The sequence below is a fragment of the Osmerus eperlanus genome, chromosome 3 (genome assembly GCF_963692335.1).
Source record: "Osmerus eperlanus chromosome 3, fOsmEpe2.1, whole genome shotgun sequence".
Classification (NCBI taxonomy): Eukaryota; Metazoa; Chordata; class Actinopteri; order Osmeriformes; family Osmeridae; genus Osmerus; species Osmerus eperlanus.
The window spans coordinates 1,449,447-1,475,207 of record NC_085020.1 but is presented as its reverse complement, the minus strand read 5'-3'; the positions used below and the strand labels follow the sequence as shown (position 1 = coordinate 1,475,207).

At 43.4% G+C, this 25,761-nt stretch overlaps 1 protein-coding gene and 32 non-coding genes across 34 annotated transcripts; 32 read left to right on the top strand and 1 right to left on the bottom strand.

Annotated features, from left to right (window-relative positions):
• Window positions 1-535: 535 nt before the first annotated feature.
• gjc4b (gap junction protein gamma 4b) lies at window positions 536-6,522 on the bottom strand. 2 transcript variants are annotated; one of them, XM_062456349.1, is made up of 3 exons: window positions 6,144-6,522; window positions 2,237-3,425; window positions 536-2,011 (listed from the first exon to the last, which is right to left on the bottom strand). In XM_062456349.1, the coding sequence occupies exons 2-3, from the start codon at window positions 3,390-3,392 to the stop codon at window positions 1,998-2,000; spliced, it is 1,170 nt and encodes a 389-aa protein (XP_062312333.1). In that variant the 5' UTR covers window positions 3,393-3,425; window positions 6,144-6,522; the 3' UTR covers window positions 536-1,997. The 2 variants fall into 2 exon arrangements, with proteins under 2 accessions (XP_062312333.1, XP_062312334.1); XM_062456350.1 differs by lacking the exon at window positions 6,144-6,522 and adding an exon at window positions 4,276-4,385.
• Window positions 6,523-17,902: 11,380 nt separating this feature from the next.
• trnal-caa (transfer RNA leucine (anticodon CAA)) lies at window positions 17,903-17,985 on the top strand. Its single transcript has one exon. It is a non-coding gene; the product is annotated as a tRNA-Leu (tRNA).
• A 170-nt stretch (window positions 17,986-18,155) lies between these two features.
• trnal-caa (transfer RNA leucine (anticodon CAA)) lies at window positions 18,156-18,238 on the top strand. The gene has a single exon. It is a non-coding gene; the product is annotated as a tRNA-Leu (tRNA).
• Window positions 18,239-18,408: 170 nt separating this feature from the next.
• Window positions 18,409-18,491, top strand: trnal-caa (transfer RNA leucine (anticodon CAA)). The gene has a single exon. It is a non-coding gene; the product is annotated as a tRNA-Leu (tRNA).
• Window positions 18,492-18,714: 223 nt separating this feature from the next.
• Window positions 18,715-18,797, top strand: trnal-uaa (transfer RNA leucine (anticodon UAA)). The gene has a single exon. It is a non-coding gene; the product is annotated as a tRNA-Leu (tRNA).
• An 82-nt stretch (window positions 18,798-18,879) lies between these two features.
• trnal-caa (transfer RNA leucine (anticodon CAA)) lies at window positions 18,880-18,962 on the top strand. The gene has a single exon. It is a non-coding gene; the product is annotated as a tRNA-Leu (tRNA).
• Window positions 18,963-19,044: 82 nt separating this feature from the next.
• trnal-caa (transfer RNA leucine (anticodon CAA)) lies at window positions 19,045-19,127 on the top strand. The gene has a single exon. It is a non-coding gene; the product is annotated as a tRNA-Leu (tRNA).
• A 423-nt stretch (window positions 19,128-19,550) lies between these two features.
• trnal-caa (transfer RNA leucine (anticodon CAA)) lies at window positions 19,551-19,633 on the top strand. The gene has a single exon. It is a non-coding gene; the product is annotated as a tRNA-Leu (tRNA).
• Window positions 19,634-19,870: 237 nt separating this feature from the next.
• trnal-caa (transfer RNA leucine (anticodon CAA)) lies at window positions 19,871-19,953 on the top strand. Its single transcript has one exon. It is a non-coding gene; the product is annotated as a tRNA-Leu (tRNA).
• Window positions 19,954-20,035: 82 nt separating this feature from the next.
• Window positions 20,036-20,118, top strand: trnal-caa (transfer RNA leucine (anticodon CAA)). Its single transcript has one exon. It is a non-coding gene; the product is annotated as a tRNA-Leu (tRNA).
• A 176-nt stretch (window positions 20,119-20,294) lies between these two features.
• Window positions 20,295-20,377, top strand: trnal-caa (transfer RNA leucine (anticodon CAA)). Its single transcript has one exon. It is a non-coding gene; the product is annotated as a tRNA-Leu (tRNA).
• A 223-nt stretch (window positions 20,378-20,600) lies between these two features.
• Window positions 20,601-20,683, top strand: trnal-uaa (transfer RNA leucine (anticodon UAA)). Its single transcript has one exon. It is a non-coding gene; the product is annotated as a tRNA-Leu (tRNA).
• An 82-nt stretch (window positions 20,684-20,765) lies between these two features.
• On the top strand, window positions 20,766-20,848 carry trnal-caa (transfer RNA leucine (anticodon CAA)). Its single transcript has one exon. It is a non-coding gene; the product is annotated as a tRNA-Leu (tRNA).
• Window positions 20,849-21,075: 227 nt separating this feature from the next.
• trnal-uaa (transfer RNA leucine (anticodon UAA)) lies at window positions 21,076-21,158 on the top strand. Its single transcript has one exon. It is a non-coding gene; the product is annotated as a tRNA-Leu (tRNA).
• An 82-nt stretch (window positions 21,159-21,240) lies between these two features.
• trnal-uaa (transfer RNA leucine (anticodon UAA)) lies at window positions 21,241-21,323 on the top strand. The gene has a single exon. It is a non-coding gene; the product is annotated as a tRNA-Leu (tRNA).
• Window positions 21,324-21,546: 223 nt separating this feature from the next.
• Window positions 21,547-21,629, top strand: trnal-caa (transfer RNA leucine (anticodon CAA)). The gene has a single exon. It is a non-coding gene; the product is annotated as a tRNA-Leu (tRNA).
• An 82-nt stretch (window positions 21,630-21,711) lies between these two features.
• Window positions 21,712-21,794, top strand: trnal-caa (transfer RNA leucine (anticodon CAA)). The gene has a single exon. It is a non-coding gene; the product is annotated as a tRNA-Leu (tRNA).
• Window positions 21,795-21,964: 170 nt separating this feature from the next.
• On the top strand, window positions 21,965-22,047 carry trnal-caa (transfer RNA leucine (anticodon CAA)). Its single transcript has one exon. It is a non-coding gene; the product is annotated as a tRNA-Leu (tRNA).
• Window positions 22,048-22,429: 382 nt separating this feature from the next.
• On the top strand, window positions 22,430-22,512 carry trnal-uaa (transfer RNA leucine (anticodon UAA)). Its single transcript has one exon. It is a non-coding gene; the product is annotated as a tRNA-Leu (tRNA).
• An 82-nt stretch (window positions 22,513-22,594) lies between these two features.
• trnal-caa (transfer RNA leucine (anticodon CAA)) lies at window positions 22,595-22,677 on the top strand. The gene has a single exon. It is a non-coding gene; the product is annotated as a tRNA-Leu (tRNA).
• An 82-nt stretch (window positions 22,678-22,759) lies between these two features.
• trnal-caa (transfer RNA leucine (anticodon CAA)) lies at window positions 22,760-22,842 on the top strand. Its single transcript has one exon. It is a non-coding gene; the product is annotated as a tRNA-Leu (tRNA).
• Window positions 22,843-23,012: 170 nt separating this feature from the next.
• trnal-caa (transfer RNA leucine (anticodon CAA)) lies at window positions 23,013-23,095 on the top strand. The gene has a single exon. It is a non-coding gene; the product is annotated as a tRNA-Leu (tRNA).
• Window positions 23,096-23,477: 382 nt separating this feature from the next.
• On the top strand, window positions 23,478-23,560 carry trnal-uaa (transfer RNA leucine (anticodon UAA)). Its single transcript has one exon. It is a non-coding gene; the product is annotated as a tRNA-Leu (tRNA).
• Window positions 23,561-23,642: 82 nt separating this feature from the next.
• Window positions 23,643-23,725, top strand: trnal-caa (transfer RNA leucine (anticodon CAA)). The gene has a single exon. It is a non-coding gene; the product is annotated as a tRNA-Leu (tRNA).
• Window positions 23,726-23,807: 82 nt separating this feature from the next.
• On the top strand, window positions 23,808-23,890 carry trnal-caa (transfer RNA leucine (anticodon CAA)). The gene has a single exon. It is a non-coding gene; the product is annotated as a tRNA-Leu (tRNA).
• Window positions 23,891-23,972: 82 nt separating this feature from the next.
• trnal-caa (transfer RNA leucine (anticodon CAA)) lies at window positions 23,973-24,055 on the top strand. Its single transcript has one exon. It is a non-coding gene; the product is annotated as a tRNA-Leu (tRNA).
• Window positions 24,056-24,137: 82 nt separating this feature from the next.
• On the top strand, window positions 24,138-24,220 carry trnal-caa (transfer RNA leucine (anticodon CAA)). The gene has a single exon. It is a non-coding gene; the product is annotated as a tRNA-Leu (tRNA).
• A 176-nt stretch (window positions 24,221-24,396) lies between these two features.
• Window positions 24,397-24,479, top strand: trnal-caa (transfer RNA leucine (anticodon CAA)). Its single transcript has one exon. It is a non-coding gene; the product is annotated as a tRNA-Leu (tRNA).
• Window positions 24,480-24,702: 223 nt separating this feature from the next.
• trnal-caa (transfer RNA leucine (anticodon CAA)) lies at window positions 24,703-24,785 on the top strand. Its single transcript has one exon. It is a non-coding gene; the product is annotated as a tRNA-Leu (tRNA).
• An 82-nt stretch (window positions 24,786-24,867) lies between these two features.
• On the top strand, window positions 24,868-24,950 carry trnal-caa (transfer RNA leucine (anticodon CAA)). Its single transcript has one exon. It is a non-coding gene; the product is annotated as a tRNA-Leu (tRNA).
• Window positions 24,951-25,120: 170 nt separating this feature from the next.
• Window positions 25,121-25,203, top strand: trnal-caa (transfer RNA leucine (anticodon CAA)). Its single transcript has one exon. It is a non-coding gene; the product is annotated as a tRNA-Leu (tRNA).
• Window positions 25,204-25,373: 170 nt separating this feature from the next.
• Window positions 25,374-25,456, top strand: trnal-caa (transfer RNA leucine (anticodon CAA)). Its single transcript has one exon. It is a non-coding gene; the product is annotated as a tRNA-Leu (tRNA).
• An 82-nt stretch (window positions 25,457-25,538) lies between these two features.
• On the top strand, window positions 25,539-25,621 carry trnal-caa (transfer RNA leucine (anticodon CAA)). The gene has a single exon. It is a non-coding gene; the product is annotated as a tRNA-Leu (tRNA).
• The last annotated feature ends 140 nt before the right edge of the window (window positions 25,622-25,761 follow it).

Genomic DNA, 25,761 nt, shown 5'->3' with positions numbered 1-25,761 from the left:
TAGGGAAGGTCCATTCAAATAAGGTTGTATGGCTGATAGGGTGATAAGGAGACTGGACTTGAGACATTGATAAGGATAGATTCCTTGTCAATGTTTTCAACTTCAACTTTATTTATCCTTCAAAAGGAAATTAGTGTGCAGCAGGGGTCAGAAACACATACACAGAACAGCACCGCCAAATGCCAACAACATTACACAACACAGAACACACAATAGACACCTTCCCCAAAACCCAATGACAGTGTCCAATTGGGACAGTAGCCTACAACATGAATCCATCACAATGGCCATTGGCAGGAATAAAAAATAAAAAAAAAAGATATCTAGATGTCAGCCAAGTGAATTTAGGTTCCTAATATCCATAAGAATGAAGGAATCTCTGGCACGACCAGTTCTTAGCTTAGGTAGCATTATTGTGTACATATTCAGATTTACACAGTTTACACATCTAACTGGCTTATGTTACAAAGCTAAATCCAATAGTTATACCTCATTGTTGAGAAATTATCGGTCCGCAAATGAAAAAGGACAAATGTTGGTTCAAATTTGATTTATTTAGGAAACACAAAAATACAAATACAAAAGTATAAAAAAAGTATGAAAGTCTCAAAAATGACTTGAGATGACAGTTTACTCAATGGCACTAACATGATGTAATACACTAATGCTATAATTTAGTGCACTTTCAAGGCATCTTGACTCCACTCCACCGTTCATAACCTTCATTGCGGCTACAGCTTGGTATCATCAATGACTTAGGTTACCAACCGATATGCAGCACAACATTACGGATCTATCCCATTTAGAATTGCATAGAAAACCAACACAAGCCTAAAAAAACATTTAGGATGTCATAATATTTGGCGCCTTGAGATGATTTCTGAGCACATCACAAAAGGGTTACATGTTGATACTTATAACCAGTGACCACAAGAAGCCAAAGAACTAAGCTTAATTGTATATTGTGGCATCAAGATTGAGTATACCACTGGTTAAGTTGTAGAAAAAGTAAATATAAATGGACTGTCCTCAATCTAGTAAACACAGGCATCACAAAAAAGTGCCCATTGCACTCGTACTTCACAAAAGGCTGCCTGCATCTCCAACAGGAATGCCAAGGTCAGCCAGCCAGTTCAACCAAACAAAAGGAAAATATCAAAGCAGTATCAAAACGTTCAACAGTATAAAGACAAGCTCACAATTTACATGTATTCAAGCATTACCCAGGTTTATTTTGTAATCCTTTGGATAAAGGCACCTTGCAGAGGATTCCAGTTCAGACTGAACAGACGGGGGGGGGGGGTCTTTTGCTATGATCCTAAAAATAAAAACATACAAAATGTATAAATCTATTTACAAAATGATAGCCCTTTGTTCAACTCATCAAGAAGACAGCTATTTATTATTTTAAGTTCAAACAACCCAAGTACCTCAGGCCCTCCTGTAGCTGCCTCTAATCTAGAGGCCTTGGCCTCCAGCCCCCCAGTGCACAGCTATGAGCACTGACTCACTGAGGTCAAATCTTCCACAAAAAAACTAAAATATTTTGTACTCCTCAAAGTACGTCTTGCATTTTTGTGCTGAACTTGCCTGACTTGACATTATTGGAAGAGATAAATTGTAAACTCTGATGGCAAGGAAACCTTGAGATGCAGCCTACCCACCATAACGTTGACCAGGGGAGTAAAAAAAAAAAATATATATATATAAAGAATTACCTAAAATTCCTAATTCCTAGACAAAACAAATGTAAAACTAAAACAACCCAGCGGCCCTGAGGGAAGAACAGGCACGAGGTCTCATTCAGGTAACAGTTTATGGGCACTTTATGATCTTGAGAAACACGTGATCAAGTAAAGCCAGGAGGGGGCGGTGGGGGGGAGGGGAAGCCGGCCCCTGGTCTGGGCCCGGGCTCAGCGCTGATCCTGCCCACACCGTGAGACGCTCCTGTCTGTGTACCATCCATGGTGTGAACGTCTTAGAGGGAATGATTAGACTTAGGCTCGGAGACCTAAGGACGGAGAGAAGATGTCCATCAGTGACACATTACGATTTTTTGAAGACATTGTCATGACTTGACTGGTAAAAGCAACAGTAAAAAAGTGTTTACATCTTGGTTAACTCACGATACAATAACTTGATCACTTAATCAATAGTAAAATATTATTTTAAAATAAAAAGGGAAAAATCCAAACTATTACCAGCTCTCATCATGACCACTAGAAGCAACATTCACCTTTCTCGCAGGTGCTGCCCTGCTTCTCCTGGGCAAAGTTCAGGCGGTTCTGCTCCACGGCCGTTCCGTTGGACTCTGGGCTGCTGCTGCGTGAGGGGGTCCTCTCGTCGTTGTGGTAGGCCAGGTCCAGGTGCTGCTGGGCCAGCTTCAGGTGCTTCCGAAGCCTCTCCAGGTCCCGCGACGACGAAGACTCGTCTCCGAACGACTCGCGGCCCGAGTCGGCCAAGTTGTCTCGGAACCCCAGCTTCCCCGGCAGGTCTTTCTTCAGCGCCGTGCTGTAGCCAGGGGGCGCTGACGGCGCCTTGCGGCACAGAGAGGGCCTCTGGCTAGAGAGAGCCGGGTGTCGGGGGGGGGGCGGTCGAGAGCGCGGCCCGCAGAAGCAGTCCCTCAGGCCACTGACGCCCAGGTGGATGATCTCCAGTATCGTGAACAGCAGACAGAGGGCGCTCACGCCGTACATGATGAGCAGGAAGATGGTCTTCTCTGTGGGCCGGGAGATGAAGCAGTCCACAGTGTGAGGGCAGGGCGAGCGAGTGCACACGTAGGAGGGCAACACCTCCAGGCCGTACAGGATGTACTGGCCGAACAGGAAGGCGGCCTCGAAGGTGGCACGCGACAGGAGCTGGAAAACGTACACCTTCATCAGGCCGTCGCGCTTGATGCGCCTTCGCCCGTCGTGCTTCTTGCTGGCCTTCTCGGGGGCGGGCTCCTTCTCCTTCTCCACCTCGATCTCCTCGGAGATCATGGGGTCCTCCTCGCCGTTGTCCTCCGCCTCCTCGTAGTCGCGGTTCGCTCCGCGGCTCACCATCGGCATCCTCTTCCGGCCTCGCGGCTGGTACTCGTCGTCGCTCATGCGGGCGATCTTGTGCATGGCGAAGCCCAGGTACATGATGGTGGGCGTGGTGATCATGATCACCTGGAACACCCAGAAGCGGATGTGCGAGAGAGGGGCGAAGGCGTCGTAGCAAACGTTCTCACACCCAGGCTGCTGGGTGTTGCAGACAAATTTGCTCTGTTCATCGTAGTAGATGGACTCCCCACCGACGGCTGTGAGCACGATGCGGAACACGATCAGCAGCGTGAGCCAGATCTTGCCCACGAAGGTGGAGTGGTTGGAGATCTCATCGAGTAGACGCGTCAGGAAGCTCCAACTCATGGTGCGTCTGTGGTCCTGGAGGAGCTCTCAGATCTGAGGAGAGGAAGGATCTGATTACAGCTGACCGACAACATTATCATTAACTGTGGAAATTGTGAAAGTTAAATCTGTCGTGTTACCAAAAACATTCCAGATTAACTCACTGGTAGGATGCATAGGCAGGGTAAGAAATATGATTATTGTTGATTAACAATCCAAATTTACAAAACTGACCAATTCCCTGATTAGAGAATTTCTATTATATCTTTTAAGATAATAAATCTGTTCATGGAGAAAGCTGTGTAAATTGGATTAAAATGAACAAACTGGATCCTCAAAAAGAATTGCACAATGCAACAGACAATTAGCAGGAGTAAGACACTCCCAATGGCCACCAGGTGGCGTTCATTTTCAAGCTTTAAAGTTTTAACAGTTAATCATCTCTGAGCGGTCGGCATATTTTACACATTGGAGATAAGCTCAAACAGGGACCTTTGACAACATTTGAATCCTGCTGTGGAATGCTTCGTTGTGAGGGGAGTGTAATTCAACAGCTGTTAATCTAGCCCTTTCCATTAGCTGTGGCGGCTCTGACTTCAACATTTACACAAGCTCAACATCTTATCTTAAGCTTCATGGAATTTGCCTCAGAACAGAATCAAGCTGGTCTTACTGCTGTGCATGCAGTCAAAATGTACATTCACAACTGAATGTTTGAGTTTAATCAACTTCACTATAATCTCACAAGACACCAATTCACACCCTGTTCACATCATTTGAGTAAATAAGTTATTCTGTTGTTGTCATTTGACAGTGGAAGGCTAGAGCTTTTAGAGCCACTCCTCAGATGTCTAGGAGAAAACACCAGGAAGCTGTAGACTACGTAACCTAGTAAATTACTTACCAAAACCTCTGGTTTTCACTCAACTACTGGAATCCAGGAGTGTTAAAAGTAATCACATGAAAGAACATAGAGACACTAGTGCTTCTTGAGACTTACAAGAAGACTCATGTGTGTGAACATGACTCATGTGTTCAGGTGAAGAACACCTGAACACATGAGTCATGTTTGTGAACATGACTCATGTGTTCAGGTGAAGAACACCTGAAACCAATGGAACTTAACGAGTGATTAATTACTTTTGGTTTGTCTGTTTAAAAACAGGAGTGGCAACATTATTTTGTAATCTTTAGGATAAAGGCAACTTAGAGGCTTCCAGTTCAGACTGTACACACTTTTGTTTTTTTTGTTGCTATGATCCTAAAAAATTAAAATAAACTTTGGCAGGCTGTTGGCAGGACAGGGCTTCTGTACTATTCCAAGTGCCGTTCGGGTGTTGGAAGTGATGTCAGTGAGTCAACATGTCCAAACACACCCATATGGGAACTACTGACAGGGGTTTTGATGTCTTTTCACGATCCATGACAAGTGATGAGATGGAGTTAAAATCGATAGCCCGCTCTGTCACTCATAATGTGGGTTAGGGTCAGGCATGGCCCAGGGGGCAGTGGTCGTTCTGAGAGCATAGTTCACTCTAAAGTCCATGTTATGGAGTCAACTACCACAGGGTGAACCTGTGGTAGTTGAGCTTTTACTTTCCAGGGATGAAATAAACCCACATTGAGCATCTAGTGACACCTCAGTGCTATGTCCATCCTCTCAGATGGTTCCAAGATGGACACAAGACACCCTTCAGTTAATAGTTTTCTTTTTGGCGTGTGTGTGAAATACTGTGCTGGGGAAGCCGTAAGCAGTAACTAAGTCAGCAATAAGCCTTAATTAACTTATTTCCTCCATGCTCCCAAGACCTGGAACCCTTTCAAAATAACTTTTGGTAACCCTGTTACGTGTCAACATATATGAAACAGAAAATCTGCAACATTTTAGATGTGGATTTCCATAGTGAATTGGAACTCCGGGCTAACATTCAACGCAGCCAGGTCGCCGCGCACGCTCAGGGCTTACCGTGTCCAGGAGCATAAAACGTGGAGCTAAAAGAAACTCGACTTATTTACAAAAGCAACAAGAAACCTGATGTGTGCCATTGTGTAATTTAACACTCAAAAAACGTCAAGAGGACGCAATGGGGAACAACACCGTGCTGTAAATAATCTGTGCCACTATGCATGGGTACTGTTATCTTGATAACCAGTTTGATTTTCCTTGCACCCCTTTGGGCTGTCGTAAGGTGGGTGCAAGCCAACAACCCCCTAATTGAGAGGTTTCCTGTTGCCACGAGTCCGTTGTGCGCGAGCTTCAAGCGTCTCGTGTGTCCCATCGTCTCCATCACCTGGCTAGCGAGCTAGTTCCAGACAGCCGTTCTTCAAAATTGTACCTAGCTGGCTTACTAAAATCATGCCTTACATGTCACCACTGGCCGTTTCAGTACACAACTTACAGGATACATGTAATAGGGACTTTATACAGAAGTAGCCAAATTAATGCCACATTTGTGCTGCTGGATAATGTCCTACGAGACGCGCGCAATACTTAGCTTGCTAGCTATATGAATAGCTCAAGTTGCTGACCATCTACATACATCCCATACCGACAGTGTATTGTCTCGGAGGTTAATAACTGACTAGAGGTTGCTCGCTAACATTCACAAGAGTAGCTGTTTGGAAGCTTTTATATCATTTTATATTTACCAACAATATCTCAATTGGAAGCTGACTAACATCTAGCTTGCATGCTGCCGCTAGCCGAGTAAAAAAAATACTTAACGCATTGCTTTGTTAATGTACGGCTATATTACCATTGTCTTAGCTTACCTCGAGATGTAGATTTATTCCTCAGTCCCTTGAAATCTGAACGCTCAAAAAACTTGTGTGCGCTTTCCCCTAGTTCCCTCAACTATACAACAAAGCGTCACTCTTCACAAGTCCGTTCAGTTCAAGTGGCTAGTACGAGACCAGCTCCTTCGAGTCGGGGTTCCAAATGGTGGGGTGAAGACAAAGAATGTCCCAATTCCCCCCTTTTCTCCTCCCCGTCTATGCATGCGTACCCCACACCCTAAACGCGAGTGGGAGGTGCGTTGTGAAAGATATTCAATGTTACTGATGCAATACTTGGAATATCGTCCATACATGCGATTTAAGTCTTTTGACTTCTATTTTTAAGGGTAGACACAGAAGTCCTCCCAATTATTTATATATAAAAAATAATAAAAAATGGGGGAAGGAATGGAAGTCTATATTTTCCTGAATTATCACGCTGGTTGGTTGGCTGTAGTGTCTACTGTGGAAACAAGCCTTGTTTTCCTGTAGGAGTGGGTGTTCGGAAGTAGTTGTCACTTGAAACCTTTCCTCCACCACACTACAATGATGGGTGGGCCTCCTTCACAGGCCCCATAACGCTGGTCCTTGTTTTGAAACTACAAGCACAATGGTGGCACTGTGAAGGCAAGGCTGTGGTGGATGGTGTGGTTGAGGTGGACTGGGGACGTAGACCTTTATAGACCTTGATTTATGTTTCCTCTTCAAGGCAAAATTGGGTCTGTCCAGGTCGGGCTGATTCCTTGGCACGCTCTCTTAGTGAATCACAGACACATTGTTTACTGCTCAGCATTGTGTCTTGGTGCTTAATCAATGCCCTCCTATTAGTGTGACAGTGTGTCCCATTTGCCATCTACGCCATGACATCAGCTTCCATTGGAAGGTGATAAATCCACTTTAGTGATTACAGTTCCCGGACAACTATCGTGCCCTTGTACCTGTGATAACATTTCGTTGAGCTCAGTTCTGAACTTGGATTTAGTTCTCTTGGCGACCGGTCTAATAATCTTGCAGTTTCTCACAAACCGACAAGCAAACCGATTCATACACGTGTTTGAATGGCTTGCAAAAGTACTACATCTAACCGTGGACCTCTGTGTTTTTTGCAGGTCTTTTTATTTTCTGCCGAGGCTCTTTGGAACCGACCGTCTCATATAATTGGTCTTTATTGTTTAATATCGGTTCTAAACAGGAAGGTCACGGCAGGAATGTCTTACCCTTCCCCCTTCTGGGGTGGGGGCATTGTAAGCCACAAGCATGCTTTCAGCCAGACACTAATGTGTCCTAATTAAACACACTCCAAGGTCCAAGGAACACCAACTTGCGTCACGGTTCTTCAAAACAACAGAATGAAAGGTGTGCCTCTTTACAAAACACATAATAGAAGTCTGTGAAACAACAGGAACATTCATGGGGTTAATGTGATTGCGTTGGTTTTTTGTTATTGGTTTTTTTTTACAGAAAAAAGGGCTTTGCCAAGAGTTTGCCTTCATGCATGTGACCTGATCCAGCGTGAATCACCACCTCGTTGTGTTCAGCTTCCTCTCTCTGTCACTGCTGCTTACACCCTGAACTGGAAACGTGTGACCCAGCAACTGGTTTGCGGCAGATAACTTGAGCAAGATCTTTGAGTGGCATCACGTTCCTCCACTTCAAGCTTGAGTTAGGGCTTTTTTGTCAGATTTGGGGATCACTGCTGTGGCGCGGTTAGTGTGAAAGCAGAAATATGCTCCAGACTTCCCCATAAACATGACGGCACAGAGGTTATTGAGGAGAACATGTTTAACTCAAGCATTACGCAGTGGCATTACTCAGCAGATAAACGTTTCATGTGATTCAACTGTTATTTTTCTTTTTCTGTAAAACCTGAATGACAGTAGAGGTGGGGTAGAAGATAAAGATTTGTTACGGGAGACAGTTTGCTGTTTTCAAAAGTACATATATAACCTGCGATATAACATCAAATTGAGACTAACAAGTCACCTGCAGAAGCTATGCTTCCTGTAGTACTCCCTTTTACTTTCTTCATTCTGATTTTCTGAAGTGTTGCCAGAAGAAAGTCAGGTAGCTTTAACAAATTGCATCTGTAGGTTTCTGACACACTAAAGTAATTAAGTTCAGCAGTAAACCTTCCCTGGATTTCTACACTTTCATTCACAGTTCTACACCCAAGCTGAGGAACATGCCAGGAAGTCTAATGGTCACCATATGTGTTACGAACTTTGCATCTAATGCAGCTCCTTTGAGAACCAGTCATGATCAGAGTCTTTACATTTCCATTACAGTTCAGTTGCAGTTGTTAACAGGTAGTCAGTATACATAAGGACTTGGACTTGGACACCTTATCCAGCTCTTGCTCCCTTGTTGTACCAACGTAGTTAATAATATGCATAGTTACAATTTTATAGTTGTACCCTACAAATTTTTCATGTTATTGACTGCTTTCTTAAAGCTGCACTAGGTAATAATATAATTTAAAATAAAAGTCCATGCTTTCCTCCAGCTCGAGTTTGATTGACAGTGGTGTCGTGAAATAAGTCAAGGAGGAAGACCCGCCTCGCCGAAGGCGATTGGCTGAAATAGGAGCACTGGAACATAATTGGTTGTAAAGTAGCAGCACGCTCCAAAAATGATAATTGACATTCCACTGGGACTGATTTGTTTGTGTTGCTAAGCAACTCTTAGAGGGCTTCATTAGCTTACACAAAATGTTTAAAGGGGACAAAACCTTTATTTCTTTCACTGAAAAAATCTATTGCACCTTTGAGTTCCAACTGTTGCTACGACTGCGGTTGTGAGGTACAAAGGATGAAGAACAAGGCCCAGGAAAGCGAAGGGTCGTAAAGCAGGACCTGAGAGGAGCCGTGTCCTTCACACCTGGCTGCATCTCCATCTGCTCGCAGACAGGTGTGAAATACTTAAGCCACTTCCTCCTTTCTTACGGTTTCTAAGAGGTCTTTTAGTACATTTACATTTATTCATTTAGCAGACGCTTTAACCAAAGCGACTTCCAAGAGACCAGTCCAAGAGACTTTAGTGGAGACCAGGGCCCAAAACCAATATCGCAATTTCTTGAGAGCAGTAGTTGTAGCTGGCCCCATGTGCTCAGTGGGGCAGTTTGGTGTTTAGTCTGTGGTGGATGACACTGAGACATTCTAACCACAACTTAGTCCAGGAGACTAATAACAAAGTCCCTCCCCCAAACCTCAAACACATGTCCCCATGATTACTGCAGCTAGCTGCATCTGGAGACAAGTTTGTGAGTTTCCATAACTGTGCGGTGGTTCAGTTGTGGTTATTAACAGTCAGATTCACACGGACAACGTTACAGCATCTTCTTTATAAGCACATTTTAGATTGAAGGAACATTTATTACAATATACGTAGATTCTTTTTTTATACTGTTTGGTTTATAATGAGAGATGAGAGCCTTTTAAATTCAGTTAGCCTTTTTTTATTGATTAGGAGTCAACAATACATTAGATGAAGAAGAAAAAGCTCAATTTAAGTCTGCAAATGTGGAGGCGATGTTGTGGTTCCCCTCACTGATAATTTATTATTCATAATATTTTTACAAATTATTTCATTTGACTCATCCTCAGGCAAGCACACCTCACACACAAAGAGCAGTTCAGCTGAGGATAACGGTCTCTAAAGCCTTTCTGTCGTAAGCTGTGACACTGGTGTCCCTGATCAGCATTGCAGCTCAGAGAGCATGTGGTTCTACGGGGGATGGTAAGGCTGCTTTGCTGCAGCTTCACAGCAGACGTAGAGTAGGGGGTGGAGGCCGCAGTACTGGGGTGTGTGCAGCTTCACAGCAGACGTAGAGTAGGGGGTGGAGGCCGCAGTACTGGGGTGTGTGCAGCTTCACAGCAGACGTAGAGTAGGGGGTGGAGGCCGCAGTACTGGGGTGTGTGTTGGCTACAGTTGCAAGTCCTTGAAGCGAACCCCTCTATTTATTTCACGCATGCGCACCCAACCCCCTCCCCCGTGCACTCAGGTTGCAAACGGAACAGCGTGCGCAGGACAAAGAGCCCCCAACCAGATAGGGGGAAGAGGGTTCGGTGTTGCCAAGGAAACCAGACAGCCCCACCCCCCAGACCAGATGGTAGGTTGTGGTCGGGGGTTGGTTAAAGTGGCGGCAAGAGATGATTATCAGAATCAGAATCAGAATAGGTTTTTATTGCCATGTAAATTAACACAAACACATAATTTACTGTGGCAGGAAGGTGCATATTATCACTTATTTTCCCTCCTGAACAGTAACTGCTGTCTGTCTGGGTCGGTGAGACTAGTTAAACACACCATTAAACACACTGTTGTGAAAGCAGAGAATAAAATGGGGTGCGTAAATGTAACTGAAGTAGTTTGATGTAGACGGGTTACAGGGAAACCAAGGAAAGGTCTTTATTTCTCAGTAATCATTTGAGGTAATATGTACACAGTCAGAAAATGGGCACATTTGGTGTTTTGACTTAAGTGTATGACTGTTACTGCACAACGAGGTCAAGGAGACTAAACATTGGAGCCCCTCAGCTCAAACCAGCATATTTCCACTGGCACGTGACTGCACACAGCAGCTGGCTGCATCTGCAGCCAAGGTTGCGCAATTCAAAACTCTGTCATTGTTCCCATAAAGTCATAAGTTTAATTTAATGGTGTGGAAGAATCCCCTCTATTCAGGAAATCAATGTTGAGTTCTGATTAAGTCAGCATGACTTTACCTGACTGCTAGCCGTAGATGTTTTGGAGACTTGGCAGCTATTTTAGTTTCGGGGGTTAGAGGGAAAACTGTGCTGAGTAAATGCTAAATCACGACACACGTTCTAGAGTTTCAACCCACAGAATCACAAGAATGAGATGTATGTCGTCAGCCAAGAGAAAATGTGCAGGATTGGGGAATGTGTGCATAGTAAAATGTATATTTCTTGTATAAAAATCATTAGGACACACATTCTGACCAGTCTGCTTCCTTCTTTACAATATTTTTGGCCATCAAGAAATCAGCGTAGTTTGGTCTGTGTTCCCGTGGAGGAACATCTATCAGTGTACCTTGAATAGGCCTCAGCTGATCTCCATTCCAATTACTCACTGCTGTCTCTCTAACTCAACAAAGAGGTTGTGAGAGTGCTGCAATCAGTCTTCACCCTAGCTATTCACACATCCCAGAGTTATCAAGGGAATACATCTCAAGTAACAAAACAGTCGGGTAAAGGGTACGTATGCTTGCACGTGTGTGTGTCTATTTGGTGGTGAAGGAAGACATGGTTTTCCTCTGACAGCTTGTCCACTGTCTGCGCACACTCTCTCATGCCTAGGGCAGGGTGTCATAAGACTCCAACCATGAGAAGTGACTGGGGTTACACTTCAGGTTACACAGGGGGAGAAATATCAGGCAACACAAGCCTAGATAGTTTCAGAACAATTACAGGGGTTACTGTGATTAAGCAATAAGCCACTTTCTTGCATCTTATTCAAAGTCTTTTTTGTTTTTAAACACTTTAAGCAGCGCTGTGTTTATCATTTGGTATCATAATCAGGCACAGAGCGCATGGCATGGGTTTCAGCACCGCTGTTTGTCGCAGCGACAGCAAGAAACTCTGGCACAAACGCAACTCTGTCTGCTGAAATGCCTAAGAAAATGACAGTGTGACTGCCCGTGCCTGTGTGGAAATGTTGATGGTTACCATCTGGTGCAGGAGGGGTCAATGTTACTGTCTTTGTGGTGCAGGGAGCAGTACAAAATAGGTTTTGTGGTAGAGCTAGACAGGACATGAATAACTACTTTGTCTATACAAAATCTTTTGGAAGACAGTTGCGTTTCAAACCAAAAAAGTTACTTTTTTATGCTTAGCTACAGTTAGTATGATCTGCTCAAATAAAACCACACATTTGTAGTTGTGTTATTTGGTGAGAGTGAACTTCTATTCTTGTTCAAAGTGTCAAAACATTTCTTTGAAGAGCAATAGCCCTCTCTGTCCTGAAACACAATCCTGTCTTTCAAGAGGCCGCTTCTCTCCCTCACAAACATCTCCCTTCAAGGCCTTAACTGAACATGAGGAAGTCACCAACAGTCTCAGTACAGTGCTTTTTGTGACTGTTTGCCTTTACGGACTACTCTGGATCGTCGGCCCTTGACACCCAACCCCATCAGCAAACAGGGGTTGGTCTTTAGCATGACAAAGGGGGAACGAACGCATGACAAAAGGATTGAAGGGCATGTGCCGCTGAGTCGTGGTGAAGGTCGTGGGTCGTAGCTCTGCTCTCTTGCCTGTGAACAGCTACTCCTGCAAGTATGTCTCCTAAAACCATCTGTAGAGGGACAAAGAACTGCACCATTTGGTCATTCACGTGGCCAACTCTCTGAGAAACATCTGCTCTGATGTATGGTAATAGGTTTCAGACGTCAAAACAGTTCAGTAACACGCTATTCTGAAATGGTATACAAAGTTCTAAAGGCATGAAATTATCATTGTAGAGACAGACACCCCTGATGAATCTTGAACATAAATTTGTTCCTGACTGACCTGCCTGATAATGATAATAGAATAATTTAATAAAGCTACAAATAAAAAAGAATAAGATAAATTACATAATTAAAAACAGAATAGAATACATACACAATTTTTTTTAATACACACATCCTATACATACAATGGAGGAGGGCATTTTTATTGTACACACACACACAAACAGAGACATTTTATAGGACTATCCAAATGGAACCAATGTGTGTTCCATGTCTGGGTACTTGCTGAAGTTCCAAGCTAAAGATTTTTGGGTGAAGTGACCTGTTTGCTTGGCGTGTGTTCAGGAACTAGAAGGCATGTCTTGACAAGAGGACTGTAGCAGGCAAATACACTAAGTGTGTGAAGAGCGGTTGCCTGATGCAATGCTCAATATACACTCAACCATAATCACACACTGAAGAAACAGGCCAGGGCAAGTGCAGGACAGGGCAGACAATACATCTGGAGTCAAGAGTCCCCTGTGAATAGTTCCACACATTCATGACAAGTTTCTAACTTTATAAAGAGAAATCATCCCCAATTTCTCGGGCGAATGACGAAGAAAGATCTTTTGTCCCTTGAACCCTCCTACGTAAGCCCTATGTGTTTGTTGGGGGAGGCTCTGAGCTCACAGAGCCCGTTTCTCAAGAGTCTGTTCAAACACGAGCTAGACTTACAGCTCAGGTGTCGCTCTTAGCAAGAACACCCTTTAGTCATGTGGCAATTATGGGTGTACACTGGGAGGCAGGGTACAGGGAGGCAGGGTACAGGGAGGCAGGGTACAGGGAGGCAGGGCACAGGGAGGCAGGGTACAGGGAGGCAGGGTACAGGGAGGCAGGGTACAGGGAGGCAGGGTACAGGGAGGCAGGGTACAGGGAGGCAGGGTACAGGGAGGCAGTGGGGTCTGAGGGACAGTGTTGACACAGTTTCACATTCACAATAGTGTTCGCTTTTAACTACGGACACGTGTGGAACATCTAAATACTTATGAGGTACAATCATTGCTTGTAAAAAGGGACATACAACTGTTTTCAATCTGATTTTAGTGCAACAAATTTGTGGCTTTGCATCTCAATAACTAGGCTATGTAGACATTCATACATATACCCTTATTAAACGTAAGTGTTTGTTGGAAAACCAGATCTTAGAGAAAAAGAGGTTAGCTGAACCAAGGAGGGATGTGGCCAATCTGTAATTTGAGATCCGAATTGGAGGATGTGGTGGAGCAGATTTAGTGAGAGGGGCTTCAAACAAAGAAGGGATCAGGGAGAATTCAAGGTAGGTGTCCAAGCATCTAGTGACGTGAAGGACTCAAGGGTGAGGTGAGGCTTAATTTGGAAAAGTCCGTTGAGACTGGACCAGACAGAAAACTGGGTGTGTTCATGAGAGTGTAAGGAGGGAATGTGCAGAAACTCAGAACTCATAACTTGGAAGGAAAAAAAGTAGGACTCAATTCTTCTAAATGTGTTCACATTGCGTTTGGTGTGGGACACACAAACACACACGACCCACCAAACACACACACTTATATACACACTTATATACACACTTGGGTCCAGTTTCACAAACATGGATTAAGCCTATTCCTATTTGAAAAACTTTTCAGTGGAGATCCTAATGGAATTTCTCTCTTATTTGAGGTCTTATCCATGTCTGGGAAACATGGCCTTAGTGTGCCATCATTTATCTTACACAGATATGAAAGTTGCATCCAAAAATATTGAAACGTACATCATTGCCTGCTAACACATTGCTGAACACCATTTAGCAACAAAACAGTATAGCTTTTTAATGGTAGGGGAGTCATCTTAAAGGAACATGTAGGCAAAATCTTATGATTTGAGTACATAGCGTCACTCCTGGTATCATGGGTAGAATAATAAAATCTGTGATGACACACACCATTGTGTATCTTCTGATTCTGATGCTGGGAAATCATCCTATAAATGTTACAACAGAACTAAATATTTGTTTTAGGCTTACGCATTAACATTCAGTTTGGCTCGGTCTGATTACCTTGAATCGGTTGGTTTTGCCTCACTGTTGTGCCCAAGTGCTTGAGGTTCATTGACGTGTATGTTTTCTTTGTGTGTGTGTGTGTGTGTGTGCTCTAGTCTGAACAGTGAAGTGGTTTTTCTTCCCAGTTCGTTTTTTTTCTTCAAGTTGTGTTGAATGCGGAGCGTGAGGCAGCTGATTCTGAGACAAAGCCCCACAACATTGAGTCGTCAGTCATGTAGAGGGTTCCTTTCATTAAGATGGTGATCATGAAAACAAGACAATCACTCAAGGACAGCAATGTATGAGACAATGAAGTCTGTTCGTATTTTAATCATGTACTGGTGACAGTCTGCTACAGGTGACGTGTGTAAAGTTCAGTTATTTGTGGAGAAATGACCTCTGTGAGGAAGGATGTATTTTATCTGTAAACTTCAACATTTTAGACTGGTCATTTATTTCTGTATATCTTTTTCCTGTTCACAATACTCCCATGCTTGTCATAGCATCACTTCAGCCACACAACTAATGTAGATGATTACACATACTTTTATTAAACCACTTTTCAACACCGCAACAGGTAAGCACAGCCTAAATGGGTTTTTTTTTTATCAGGGAAGTCCCTACACTTCTTTAGATTATGACAGCTATAACATATCAAGCAGTGTTTGTAAACATGAATGCTTTGGGCCTGGGGAGGAGGGATGTGGAGGTCAGTGTGCAGACATGGGGGCAGGACCAAGGGGTTTAGTTCACAGACCCCCAAAAAAGGATTGCTTTGTGAGAACAACCCCAGGTATGTGAACCCTTTTTCAGCCACTTGTAAAACACAAGCAGCCTTCTGTGGAAGTTTTCAATGGCTCCCTTCTTTCCTGTGAAAAACATCGGATATTTAAGGCTTGACTCAGATACTTCAGAATATGCCAATTGGCAATGTGGAGCTGTTCTTGAACTGCCCGGAGTGACCGTCACTGGACCAACTCTTCTAAATAGATACATTAAAGCATTCCATTGGAGCATTCTACTGTGACACAAAGGAAGTGTGTTCGTTGACACAGTCACATCTGTGTATACTGCAACCAAACATCCTGTTTGAGGTGGTGGGTTTGTTGAAGGTGGCACTGTACCTTTATTGGCTTGTAGTCAGTGCATCTTAGGTTCTTAACCTGCCAAGCGCAATATCATGCGTTATACCTACTGTTAGTGTGTCCATTTGAGATACAAGGTCAAATTAGGATGTTGGCAATATTGTCAAGTGTGCCAGAGTCAGGGCTAATAGTCTTGAGCTAGCATGTTTCCATTGTGCTGGCAATCATACAGTTATGTGGTTAGTGGAATGAGAGTGAATTTCTTTTTTCTGAAACAGGGACTGTATCCTTTCCAAAGTCTTTTCTCTTGGCATTGTAATCTACAATAAACTGCACTAGTCTAAAAGAAAATGTATTGACAACTAACATCTGTTACTCAAGACATTCAACCAGGGGATAGGTCTCTGTGAGAAATATGTCAAAGTTACTGGATGTTTGCCAAGTAACAGGATCCACAAGTTCAACAGGAGGGCAGGCAAATCCATGAAAAAAAACGGATCATTCTCATTTCATGGACTTGAACAAACACATACGATACAAACTAAGACCTGACAGTAAGAACGATGTCTCTGACTATCTTTTTTTGTTATCGTTGAAGAAAACTGTAAATTGAACCTTTTCTGTTAACCTCATTTGTACTGGTGTTTAGGAAAGCCAAACACTGAGCTAACTATTTACAACAGTTTGAGTCGACTCTTTAATTTCATACTAGTAAACGGATACATGTTGAGACATAAAGTAAGACCCTGTCCCTTACTGGAACCTTAATGTATAACTTTCAAATTTACAATGATCAAAACACATACACATACATTTAATACATATTAACATGATAGACATTTGAAACACTTGTCAAATCATACAGCTAAGCAACAAGTGACAGTTGAGATGTGCACCAAGCAGGGAAGAACTGCTCCAACATCTCTGTTTCCTGCTTGATAGCAGGATAACCAGCAAAAGGAAGACAGCTTCTATCAGGAGGGTGTGGACATGAACCAGGCACAACAATAATTAATTTAACAGACACTATTATCCATAGCAACCTACAGGAAAGGATTGAAAGCTGCTAACCTCTTGACCTACACAGCCCCCCCCCCCCCCCATTGAGCTATACTGTCCACACAACTCAGAAGCAACAAGATATCAATGATGGAAGTATGTCCATGATCTTAGGCTTTTTCCTGAAGGAAGCATTGGATCTTAAAGATATGGTATAGTGTGGAACATATACCATATTAAGAAACATACACACTTACTAGAAAGTATCGAGATTCAAACAAGTGTCTGAAGATAAGAGTCAGTAACAGGTGACAGTTGGTTAAACACAACCTGTGGTTGGGACCGGTTCCCAACTGGTCCCTAACAGGAATGTGCTGATTGAGTCAGTCCTTTAAATAACCAACATTTGTTTTTTTTAGAAAATGCACACCTTTTGGATGGGTTTCTGAAAATGTAATGATGGATACCATTCCTTATCTGAGAGGCTCAACTTCTCAGTGAAGTAAGAGAGAGACACTGTCAGGGACCTCAGTTACCATGGAATAGCTTTAGTTAAAAAATCTGATTCTACATCTGCAGCCTGACCAATATATGACAGTTTGCATGAGTAGTGTGAAATCCATTGTGCCCTAAAGGTCAACAAACACACAATGCCTTTCTTACAGCTGTTGAACCACTGACTCTCTCGACTCTAGACTGTGGATTTTATTGAACACGGGTAATTCAGATAAGATGATTTTCAGTAGCTGCTGCCCTCTAGTGGTGCAGAAGAAAATACATTATTGTACACATCTGTATTATAAATCCTTGTGTGTTCGAACCCCACTCCTGGTATTTACTTGGATCGATTTAGCGTTTAGTTGATGGTTTGACGTCTGATTTAGGTTGTTGTTTAGGTTCTTTCAGTATATAACCAGGATGGCCGAGCGGTTAAGGCGTTGGACTCAAGTTCCAATAGATGTAAATCCACGTGCGTTCAAATACCACTCATGGTATGTTGTTAGTGTTTGATGGACACATTTGGCCTTAGGTTGTTCGTTTTACAGGTGTATATCCTTGTTGGTTCGAACCCCACTCCTTGTATTTTGGTGATGTTTTAATGAGAAACTTGGCCTGTGGTTTTTGGTTTTACATCCATCTCGGGTCCAATTAAAAACAATGAATGACCAGGATGGCCGAGCGGTTAAGGAGTTGGACTCAAGTTTCAATGGATGTAAATCCTCGTGGGTTCAAATCCCACTCCTGGTATGTTATTGTTGTTTGATAGACACATTTGGCCTCAGATTGTTAGTTTTACAGGTGTATATCCTTGTTGGTTTGAACCCCGCTCCTTGTATTTTGGTGATGTTTTAATGAGAAACTTGGCCTGTGGTTGTTGGTTTTACATCCATTTCGGGTCCAATTAAAAGCAATCAATGACCAGGATGGCCGAGCGGTTAAGGCGTTGGACTCAAGTTCCAATGGAGGTAAATCCTCGTGGGTTCAAATCCCACTCCTGGTATGTTGTTGTTGTTTGATGGACACATTTGGCCTCAAAATGTTGGTTTTACAGGTGTATATCCTTGTTGGTTTGAACCCCGCTCCTTGTATTTTGGTGACGTTTTAATGAGAAACTTGGCCTGCGGTTTTTGGTTTTACATCCATTTCGGGTCGAAGTGATAGCTTTCCATCACCAGGATGGCCGAGCGGTTAAGGCGTTGGACTCAAGTTCCAATGGATGTAAGTCCTCGTGGGTTCGAACCCCACTCCTGGTATGTACTTGGATCGAGTTAGCCTACGGTTGTTGGTTTGAAGTCTGATTTAAGTTGAATTTCTTTCTGTAGATCACCAGGATGCTTGAGCGAATAAGGCGTTGGACTTAAGTTCCAATGGATGTAAATTCTCGTGGGGTTGATCCCCACGCTTGGTATTTACTCGGATCGATTTGGCCTTCAGTTGATGGTTTGACGATTTAGGTTGAATTTTGTTCTGTAGATCACCAGGATGGCCGAGCGGTTAAGGCGTTGGACTTAAGTTCCAATGGATGTAAATCCTCGTGGGTTCGAACCCCTCTTCTGGTATTTTGGTGATGTTGTAATGAGAAACTTGGCCTGTGGTTATTGGTTTTACATCCATTTCGGGTCCAATTAAAAACAATCAATGACCAGGATGGCCGAGCGGTTAAGGCGTTGGACTCAAGTTCCAATGGATGTAAATCCTCGTGGGTTCGAAACCCACTCCTGGTATTTTGGTGATGTTGTAATGAGAAACTTGGCCTGTGGTTATTGGTTTTACATCCATTTCGGGTCCAATTAAATACAATCAATGACCAGGATGGCCGAGCGGTTAAGGCGTTGGACTCAAATTCCAATGGATGTAAATACTTGTGGGTTCAAATCCCACCCCTGGTATGTTATTGTTGTTTGATAGACACATTTGGCCTCAGATTGTTGGTTTTACAGGTGTATATCCTTGTTGGTTTGAACCCCGCTCCTTGTATTTTGTTGATGTTTTAATGAGAAACTTGGCCTGTGGTTTTTGGTTTTACATCCATTTCGGGTCCAATTAAAAACAATCACTGACCTGGATGGCCGAGCGGTTAAGGCGTTGGACTCAAGTTTCAATTAATGTAAATCCTCGTGGGTTCAAATCCCACTCCTGGTATGTTGTTGTTGTTTGATGGACACATTTGGCCTCAAAATGTTGGTTTTACAGGTGTATATCCTTGTTGGTTTGAACCCCGCTCCTTGTATTTTGGTGACGTTTTAATGAGAAACTTGGCCTGCGGTTTTTGGTTTTACATCCATTTCGGGTCGAAGTAATAGCTTTCCATCACCAGGATGGCCGAGTGGTTAAGGCGTTGGACTCAAGTTCCAATGGATGTAAATCCTTGTTGGTTCGAACCCCACTCCTGGTATGTACTTGTATCGAGTTAGCCTACAGTTGTTGGTTTGACGTCTGATTTTGGTTGAATTTCTTTCTGTAGATCACCAGGATGCTTGAGCGAATAAGGCGTTGGACTTAAGTTCCAATGGATGTAAATTCTCGTGGGGTTGATCCCCACGCCTGGTATTTTGGTGATGTTGTAATGAGAAACTTGGCCTGTGGTTATTGGTTTTACATCCATTTCGGGTCCAATTAAAAACAATCAATGACCAGGATGGCTGAGCGGTTAAGGCGTTGGACTCAAGTTCCAATGGATGTAAATCCTCCTGGGTTCGAACCCCACTACTGGTATTTTGGTGATGTTGTAATGAGAAACTCTGCCTGTGGTTATTGGTTTTACATCCATTTCGGGTCCAATTAAAAACAATCAATGACCAGGATGGCCGAGCGGTTAAGGCGTTGGACTCAAGTTCCAATGGATGTAAATCCTCGTGGGTTCAAATCCCACTCCTGGTATGTTGTTGTTGTTGTTGTTTGATGGACACATTTGGCCTCAGATTGTTGGTTTTACAGGTGTATATCCTTGTTGGTTTGAACCCCGCTCCTTGTATTTTGGTGACGTTTTAATGAGAAACTTGGCCTGCGGTTTTTGGTTTTACATCCATTTCGGGTCGAAGTAATAGCTTTCCATCACCAGGATGGCCGAGCGGTTAAGGCGTTGGACTCAAGTTCCAATGGATGTAAATCCTCGTGGGTTCGAACCCCACTCCTGGTATGTACTTGGATCGAGTTAGCCTACGGTTGTTGGTTTGACGTCTGATTTCGGTTGAATTTCTTTCTGTAGATCACCAGGATGCTTGAGCGAATAAGGCGTTGGACTTAAGTTCCAATGGATGTAAATTCTCGTGGGGTTGATCCCCACGCCTGGTATTTACTCGGATCGATTTGGCCTTCAGTTGATGGTTTGACGATTTAGGTTGAATTTCGTTCTGTAGATCACCAGGATGGCTGAGCGGTTAAGGTGTTGGACTTAAGTTCCAATGGATGTAAATCCTCGTGGGTTCAAACCCCACTCCTGGTATTTTGGTGATGTGGTAATGAGAAACTTGGCCTGTGGTTTTTGGTTTTACATCCATTTCGGGTACAATTAAAAACAATCAATGACCAGGATGGCCGAGCGGTTAAGGCGTTGGAGTCAAGTTCCAATGGATGTAAATCCTCGTGGGTTTGAACCCCACTCCTGGTATGTACTTGGATCGATTTAGCCTTCGGTTGTTGGTTTGACGTCTGATTTAGGTTGAATTTCTTTCTGTAGATCACCAGGATGCTTGAGCGAATAAGGCGTTGGACTTAAGTTCCAATGGATGTAAATTCTCGTGGGGTTGATCCCCACGCCTAGTATTTACTCGGATCGATTTGGCCTTCAGTTGATGGTTTGACGTCTGATTTAGGTTGAATTTCGTTCTGTAGATCACCAGGATGGCCGAGTGGTTAAGGCGTTGGACTTAAGTTCCAATGGATGTAAATCCTCGTGGGTTCGAACCCCACTCCTGGTATTTTGGTGATGTTGTAATGAAAAACTTGGCCTGTGGTTATTGGTTTTACATTCATTTCGGGTCCAATTAAAAACAATCAATGACCAGGATGGCCGAGCGGTTAAGGCGTTGGACTTAAGTTACAATGGATGTAAATCCTCGTGGGTTCGAACCCCACTCTTGGTATGTACTTGGATCGATTTAGCCTTCGGTTGTTGGTTTGACGTCTGATTTAGGTTGAATTTCTTTCTGTAGATCACCAGGATGCTTGAGCGAATAAGGCGTTGGACTTAAGTTCCAATGGATGTAAATTCTCCTGGGGTTGATCCCCACGCCTGGTATTTACTGTGATGGATTTGGCCTTCAGTTGATGGTTTGACGATTTAGGTTGAATTTTGTTTTGTAGATCACCAGGATCGCCGAGCGGTTAAGGCGTTGGACTCAAGTTCCAATGGATGTAATTCCTCGTGGGTTCAAACCCCACTCCTGGTATTTTGGTGATGTTGTAATGAGAAACTCTGCCTGTGGTTATTGGTTTTACATCCATTTCGGGTCCAATTAAAAACAATCAATGACCAGGATGGCCGAGCGGTTAAGGCGTTGGACTCAAGTTCCAATGGATGTAAATCCTCGTGGGTTCAAATCCCACTCCTGGTATGTTGTTGTTGTTTGATGGACACATTTGGCCTCAGATTGTTGGTTTTACAGGTGTATATCCTTGTTGGTTTGAACCCTGCTCCTTGTATTTTGGTGATGTTTTAATGAGAAAATTGGCCTGTGGTTATTGGTTTTACATCCATTTCGGGTCCAATTAAAAGCAATCAATGACCAGGATGGCCGAGCGGTTAAGGCGTTGGACTCAAGTTCCAAAGGACGTAAATCCTCGTGGTTTCGAACCCCACTCTTGGTATGTACTTGGATCGATTTAGCCTTCGGTTGTTGGTTTGACGTCTGATTTAGGTTGAATTTCTTTCTGTAGATCACCAGGATGCTTGAGCGAATAAGGCGTTGGACTTAAGTTCCAATGGACGTAAATCCTCGTGGGTTCGAACCCCACTCCTGGTATGTACTTGGATCGAGTTAGCCTACGGTTGTTGGTTTGACGTCTGATTTCGGTTGAATTTCTTTCTGTAGATCACCAGGATGCTTGAGCGAATAAGGCATTGGACTTAAGTTCCAATGGATGTAAATTCTCGTGGGGTTGATCCCCACGCCTAGTATTTACTCAGATCGATTTGGCCTTCAGTTGATGGTTTGACGTCTGATTTAGGTTGAATTTCGTTCTGTAGATCACCAGGATGGCCGAGTGGTTAAGGCGTTGGACTTAAGTTCCAATGGATGTAAATCCTCGTGGGTTCGAACCCCACTCCTGGTATTTTGGTGATGTTGTAATGAAAAACTTGGCCTGTGGTTATTGGTTTTACATTCATTTCGGGTCCAATTAAAAACAATCAATGACCAGGATGGCCGAGCGGTTAAGGCGTTGGACTCAAGTTCCAATGGATGTAATTCCTCGTGGGTTCAAACCCCACTCCTGGTATTTTGGTGATGTTGTAATGAGAAACTCTGCCTGTGGTTATTGGTTTTACATCCATTTCGGGTCCAATTAAAAACAATCAATGACCAGGATGGCCGAGCGGTTAAGGCGTTGGACTCAAGTTCCAATGGATGTAAATCCTCGTGGGTTCAAATCCCACTCCTGGTATGTTGTTGTTGTTTGATGGACACATTTGGCCTCAGATTGTTGGTTTTACAGGTGTATATCCTTGTTGGTTTGAACCCTGCTCCTTGTATTTTGGTGATGTTTTAATGAGAAAATTGGCCTGTGGTTATTGGTTTTACATCCATTTCGGGTCCAATTAAAAGCAATCAATGACCAGGATGGCCGAGCGGTTAAGGCGTTGGACTCAAGTTCCAAAGGACGTAAATCCTCGTGGTTTCGAAACCCACTCTTGGTATGTACTTGGATCGATTTAGCCTTCGGTTGTTGGTTTGACGTCTGATTTAGGTTGAATTTCTTTCTGTAGATCACCAGGATGCTTGAGCGAATAAGGCGTTGGACTTAAGTTCCAATGGACGTAAATCCTCGTGGGTTCGAACCCCACTCCTGGTATGTACTTGGATCGAGTTAGCCTACGGTTGTTGGTTTGACGTCTGATTTCGGTTGAATTTCTTTCTGTAGATCACCAGGATGCTTGAGCGAATAAGGCATTGGACTTAAGTTCCAATGGATGTAAATTCTCGTGGGGTTGATCCCCACGCCTAGTATTTACTCAGATCGATTTGGCCTTCAGTTGATGGTTTGACGTCTGATTTAGGTTGAATTTCGTTCTGTAGATCACCAGGATGGCCGAGTGGTTAAGGCGTTGGACTTAAGTTCCAATGGGTGTAAATCCTCGTGGGTTCGAACCCCACTCCTGGTATTTTGGTGATGTTGTAATGAAAAACTTGGCCTGTGGTTATTGGTTTTACATTCATTTCGGGTCCAATTAAAAACAATCAATGACCAGGATGGCCGAGCGGTTAAGGCGTTGGACTCAAGTTCCAATGGATGTAATTCCTCGTGGGTTCAAACCCCACTCCTGGTATTTTGGTGATGTTTTAATGACAAACTCTGCCTGTGGTTATTGGTTTTACATCCATTTCGGGTCCAATTAAAAACAATCAACGACCAGGATGGCCGAGCGGTTAAGGCGTTGGACTCAAGTTCCAATGGATGTAAATCCTCGTGGGTTCGAACCCCACTCCTGGTATTTTGGTGATGTTGTAATGAAAAACTTGGCCTGTGGTTATTGGTTTTACATTCATTTCGGGTCCAATTAAAAACAATCAATGACCAGGATGGCCGAGCGGTTAAGGCGTTGGACTCAAGTTCCAATGGATGTAATTCCTCGTGGGTTCAAACCCCACTCCTGGTATTTTGGTGATGTTGTAATGAGAAACTCTGCCTGTGGTTATTGGTTTTACATCCATTTCGGGTCCAATTAAAAACAATCAATGACCAGGATGGCCGAGCATTTAAGGCGTTGGACTCAACTTCCAATGGATGTAAATCCTCGTGGGTTCAAATCCCACTCCTGGTATGTTGTTGTTGTTGTTGTTTGATGGACACATTTGGCCTCAGATTGTTGGTTTTACAGGTTTATATCCTTGTTGGTTTGAACCCTGCTCTTTGTATTTTGGTGATGTTTTAATGAGAAAATTGGCCTGTGGTTATTGGTTTTACATCCATTTCGGGTCCAATTAAAAGCAATCAATGACCAGGATGGCCGAGCGGTTAAGGCGTTGGACTCAAGTTCCAATGGATGTAAATCCTCGTGGGTTCGAACCCCACTCCTGGTATGTACTTGGATCGAGTTAGCCTACGGTTGTTGGTTTGACGTCTGATTTCGGTTGAATTTCTTTCTGTAGATCACCAGGATTCTTGAGCGAATAAGGCGTTGGACTTAAGTTCCAATGGATGTAAATTCTCGTGGGGTTGATCCCCACGCCTGGTATTTACTCGGATCGATTTGGCCTTCAGTTGATGGTTTGACGATTTGGGTTGAATTTCGTTCTGTAGATCACCAGGATGGCCGAGCGGTTAAGGCGTTGGACTCAAGTTCCAATGGATGTAATTCCTTGTGGGTTCGAACCCCACTCCTGGTATTTTGGTGATGTTGTAATGAGAAACTCTGCCTGTGGTTATTGGTTTTACATCCATTTCGGGTCCAATTAAAAACAATCAACGACCAGGATGGCCGAGCGGTTAAGGCGTTGGACTCAAGTTCCAATGGATGTAAATCCTCGTGGGTTCGAACCCCACTCCTGGTATTTTGGTGATGTTTGATAGACACATTTGGCCTCAAATTGTTGGTTTTACAGGTGTATATCCTTGTTGGTTTGAACCCCGCTCCTTGTATTTTGGTGATGTTTTAATGAGAAACTTGGCCTGTGGTTTTTGGTTTTACATCCATTTCGGGTCCAATTAAAAACAATCTATGATCAGGATGGCCGAGCGGTTAAGGCGTTGGACTCAAGTTCCAATGGATGTAAATCCTCGTGGGTTCAAATCCCACTCCTGGTATGTTGTTGTTGTTTGATGGACACATTTGGCCTCAAAATGTTGGTTTTACAGGTGTATATCCTTGTTGGTTTGAACCCCGCTCCTTGTATTTTGGTGACGTTTTAATGAGAAACTTGGCCTGCGGTTTTTGGTTTTACATCCATTTCGGGTCGAAGTAATAGCTTTCCATCACCAGGATGGCCGAGCGGTTAAGGCGTTGGACTCAAGTTCCAATGGATGTAAATCCTCGTGGGTTCAAATCCCACTCCTGGTATTTTGGTGATGTGGTAATGAGAAACTTGGCCTGTGGTTTTTGGTTTTACATACATTTCGGGTCCAATTAAAAACAATCAATGACCAGGATGGCCGAGCGGATAAGGCGTTGGAGTCAAGTTCCAATGGATGTAAATCCTCGTGGGTTTGAACCCCACTCCTGGTATGTACTTGGATCGATTTAGCCTTCGGTTGTTGGTTTAACGAATGATTTAGGTTGATTTTCTTTCTGTAGATCACCAGGATGCTTGAGCGAATAAGGCGTTGGACTTAAGTTCCAATGGATGTAAATTCTCGTGGGGTTGA

Bases quoted from the DNA above. Each gene is read 5' to 3' on its own strand.
- gjc4b (XM_062456349.1), bottom strand. From the start codon at position 3,392: ATGAGTTGGAGCTTCCTGACGCGTCTACTCGATGAGATCTCCAACCAC.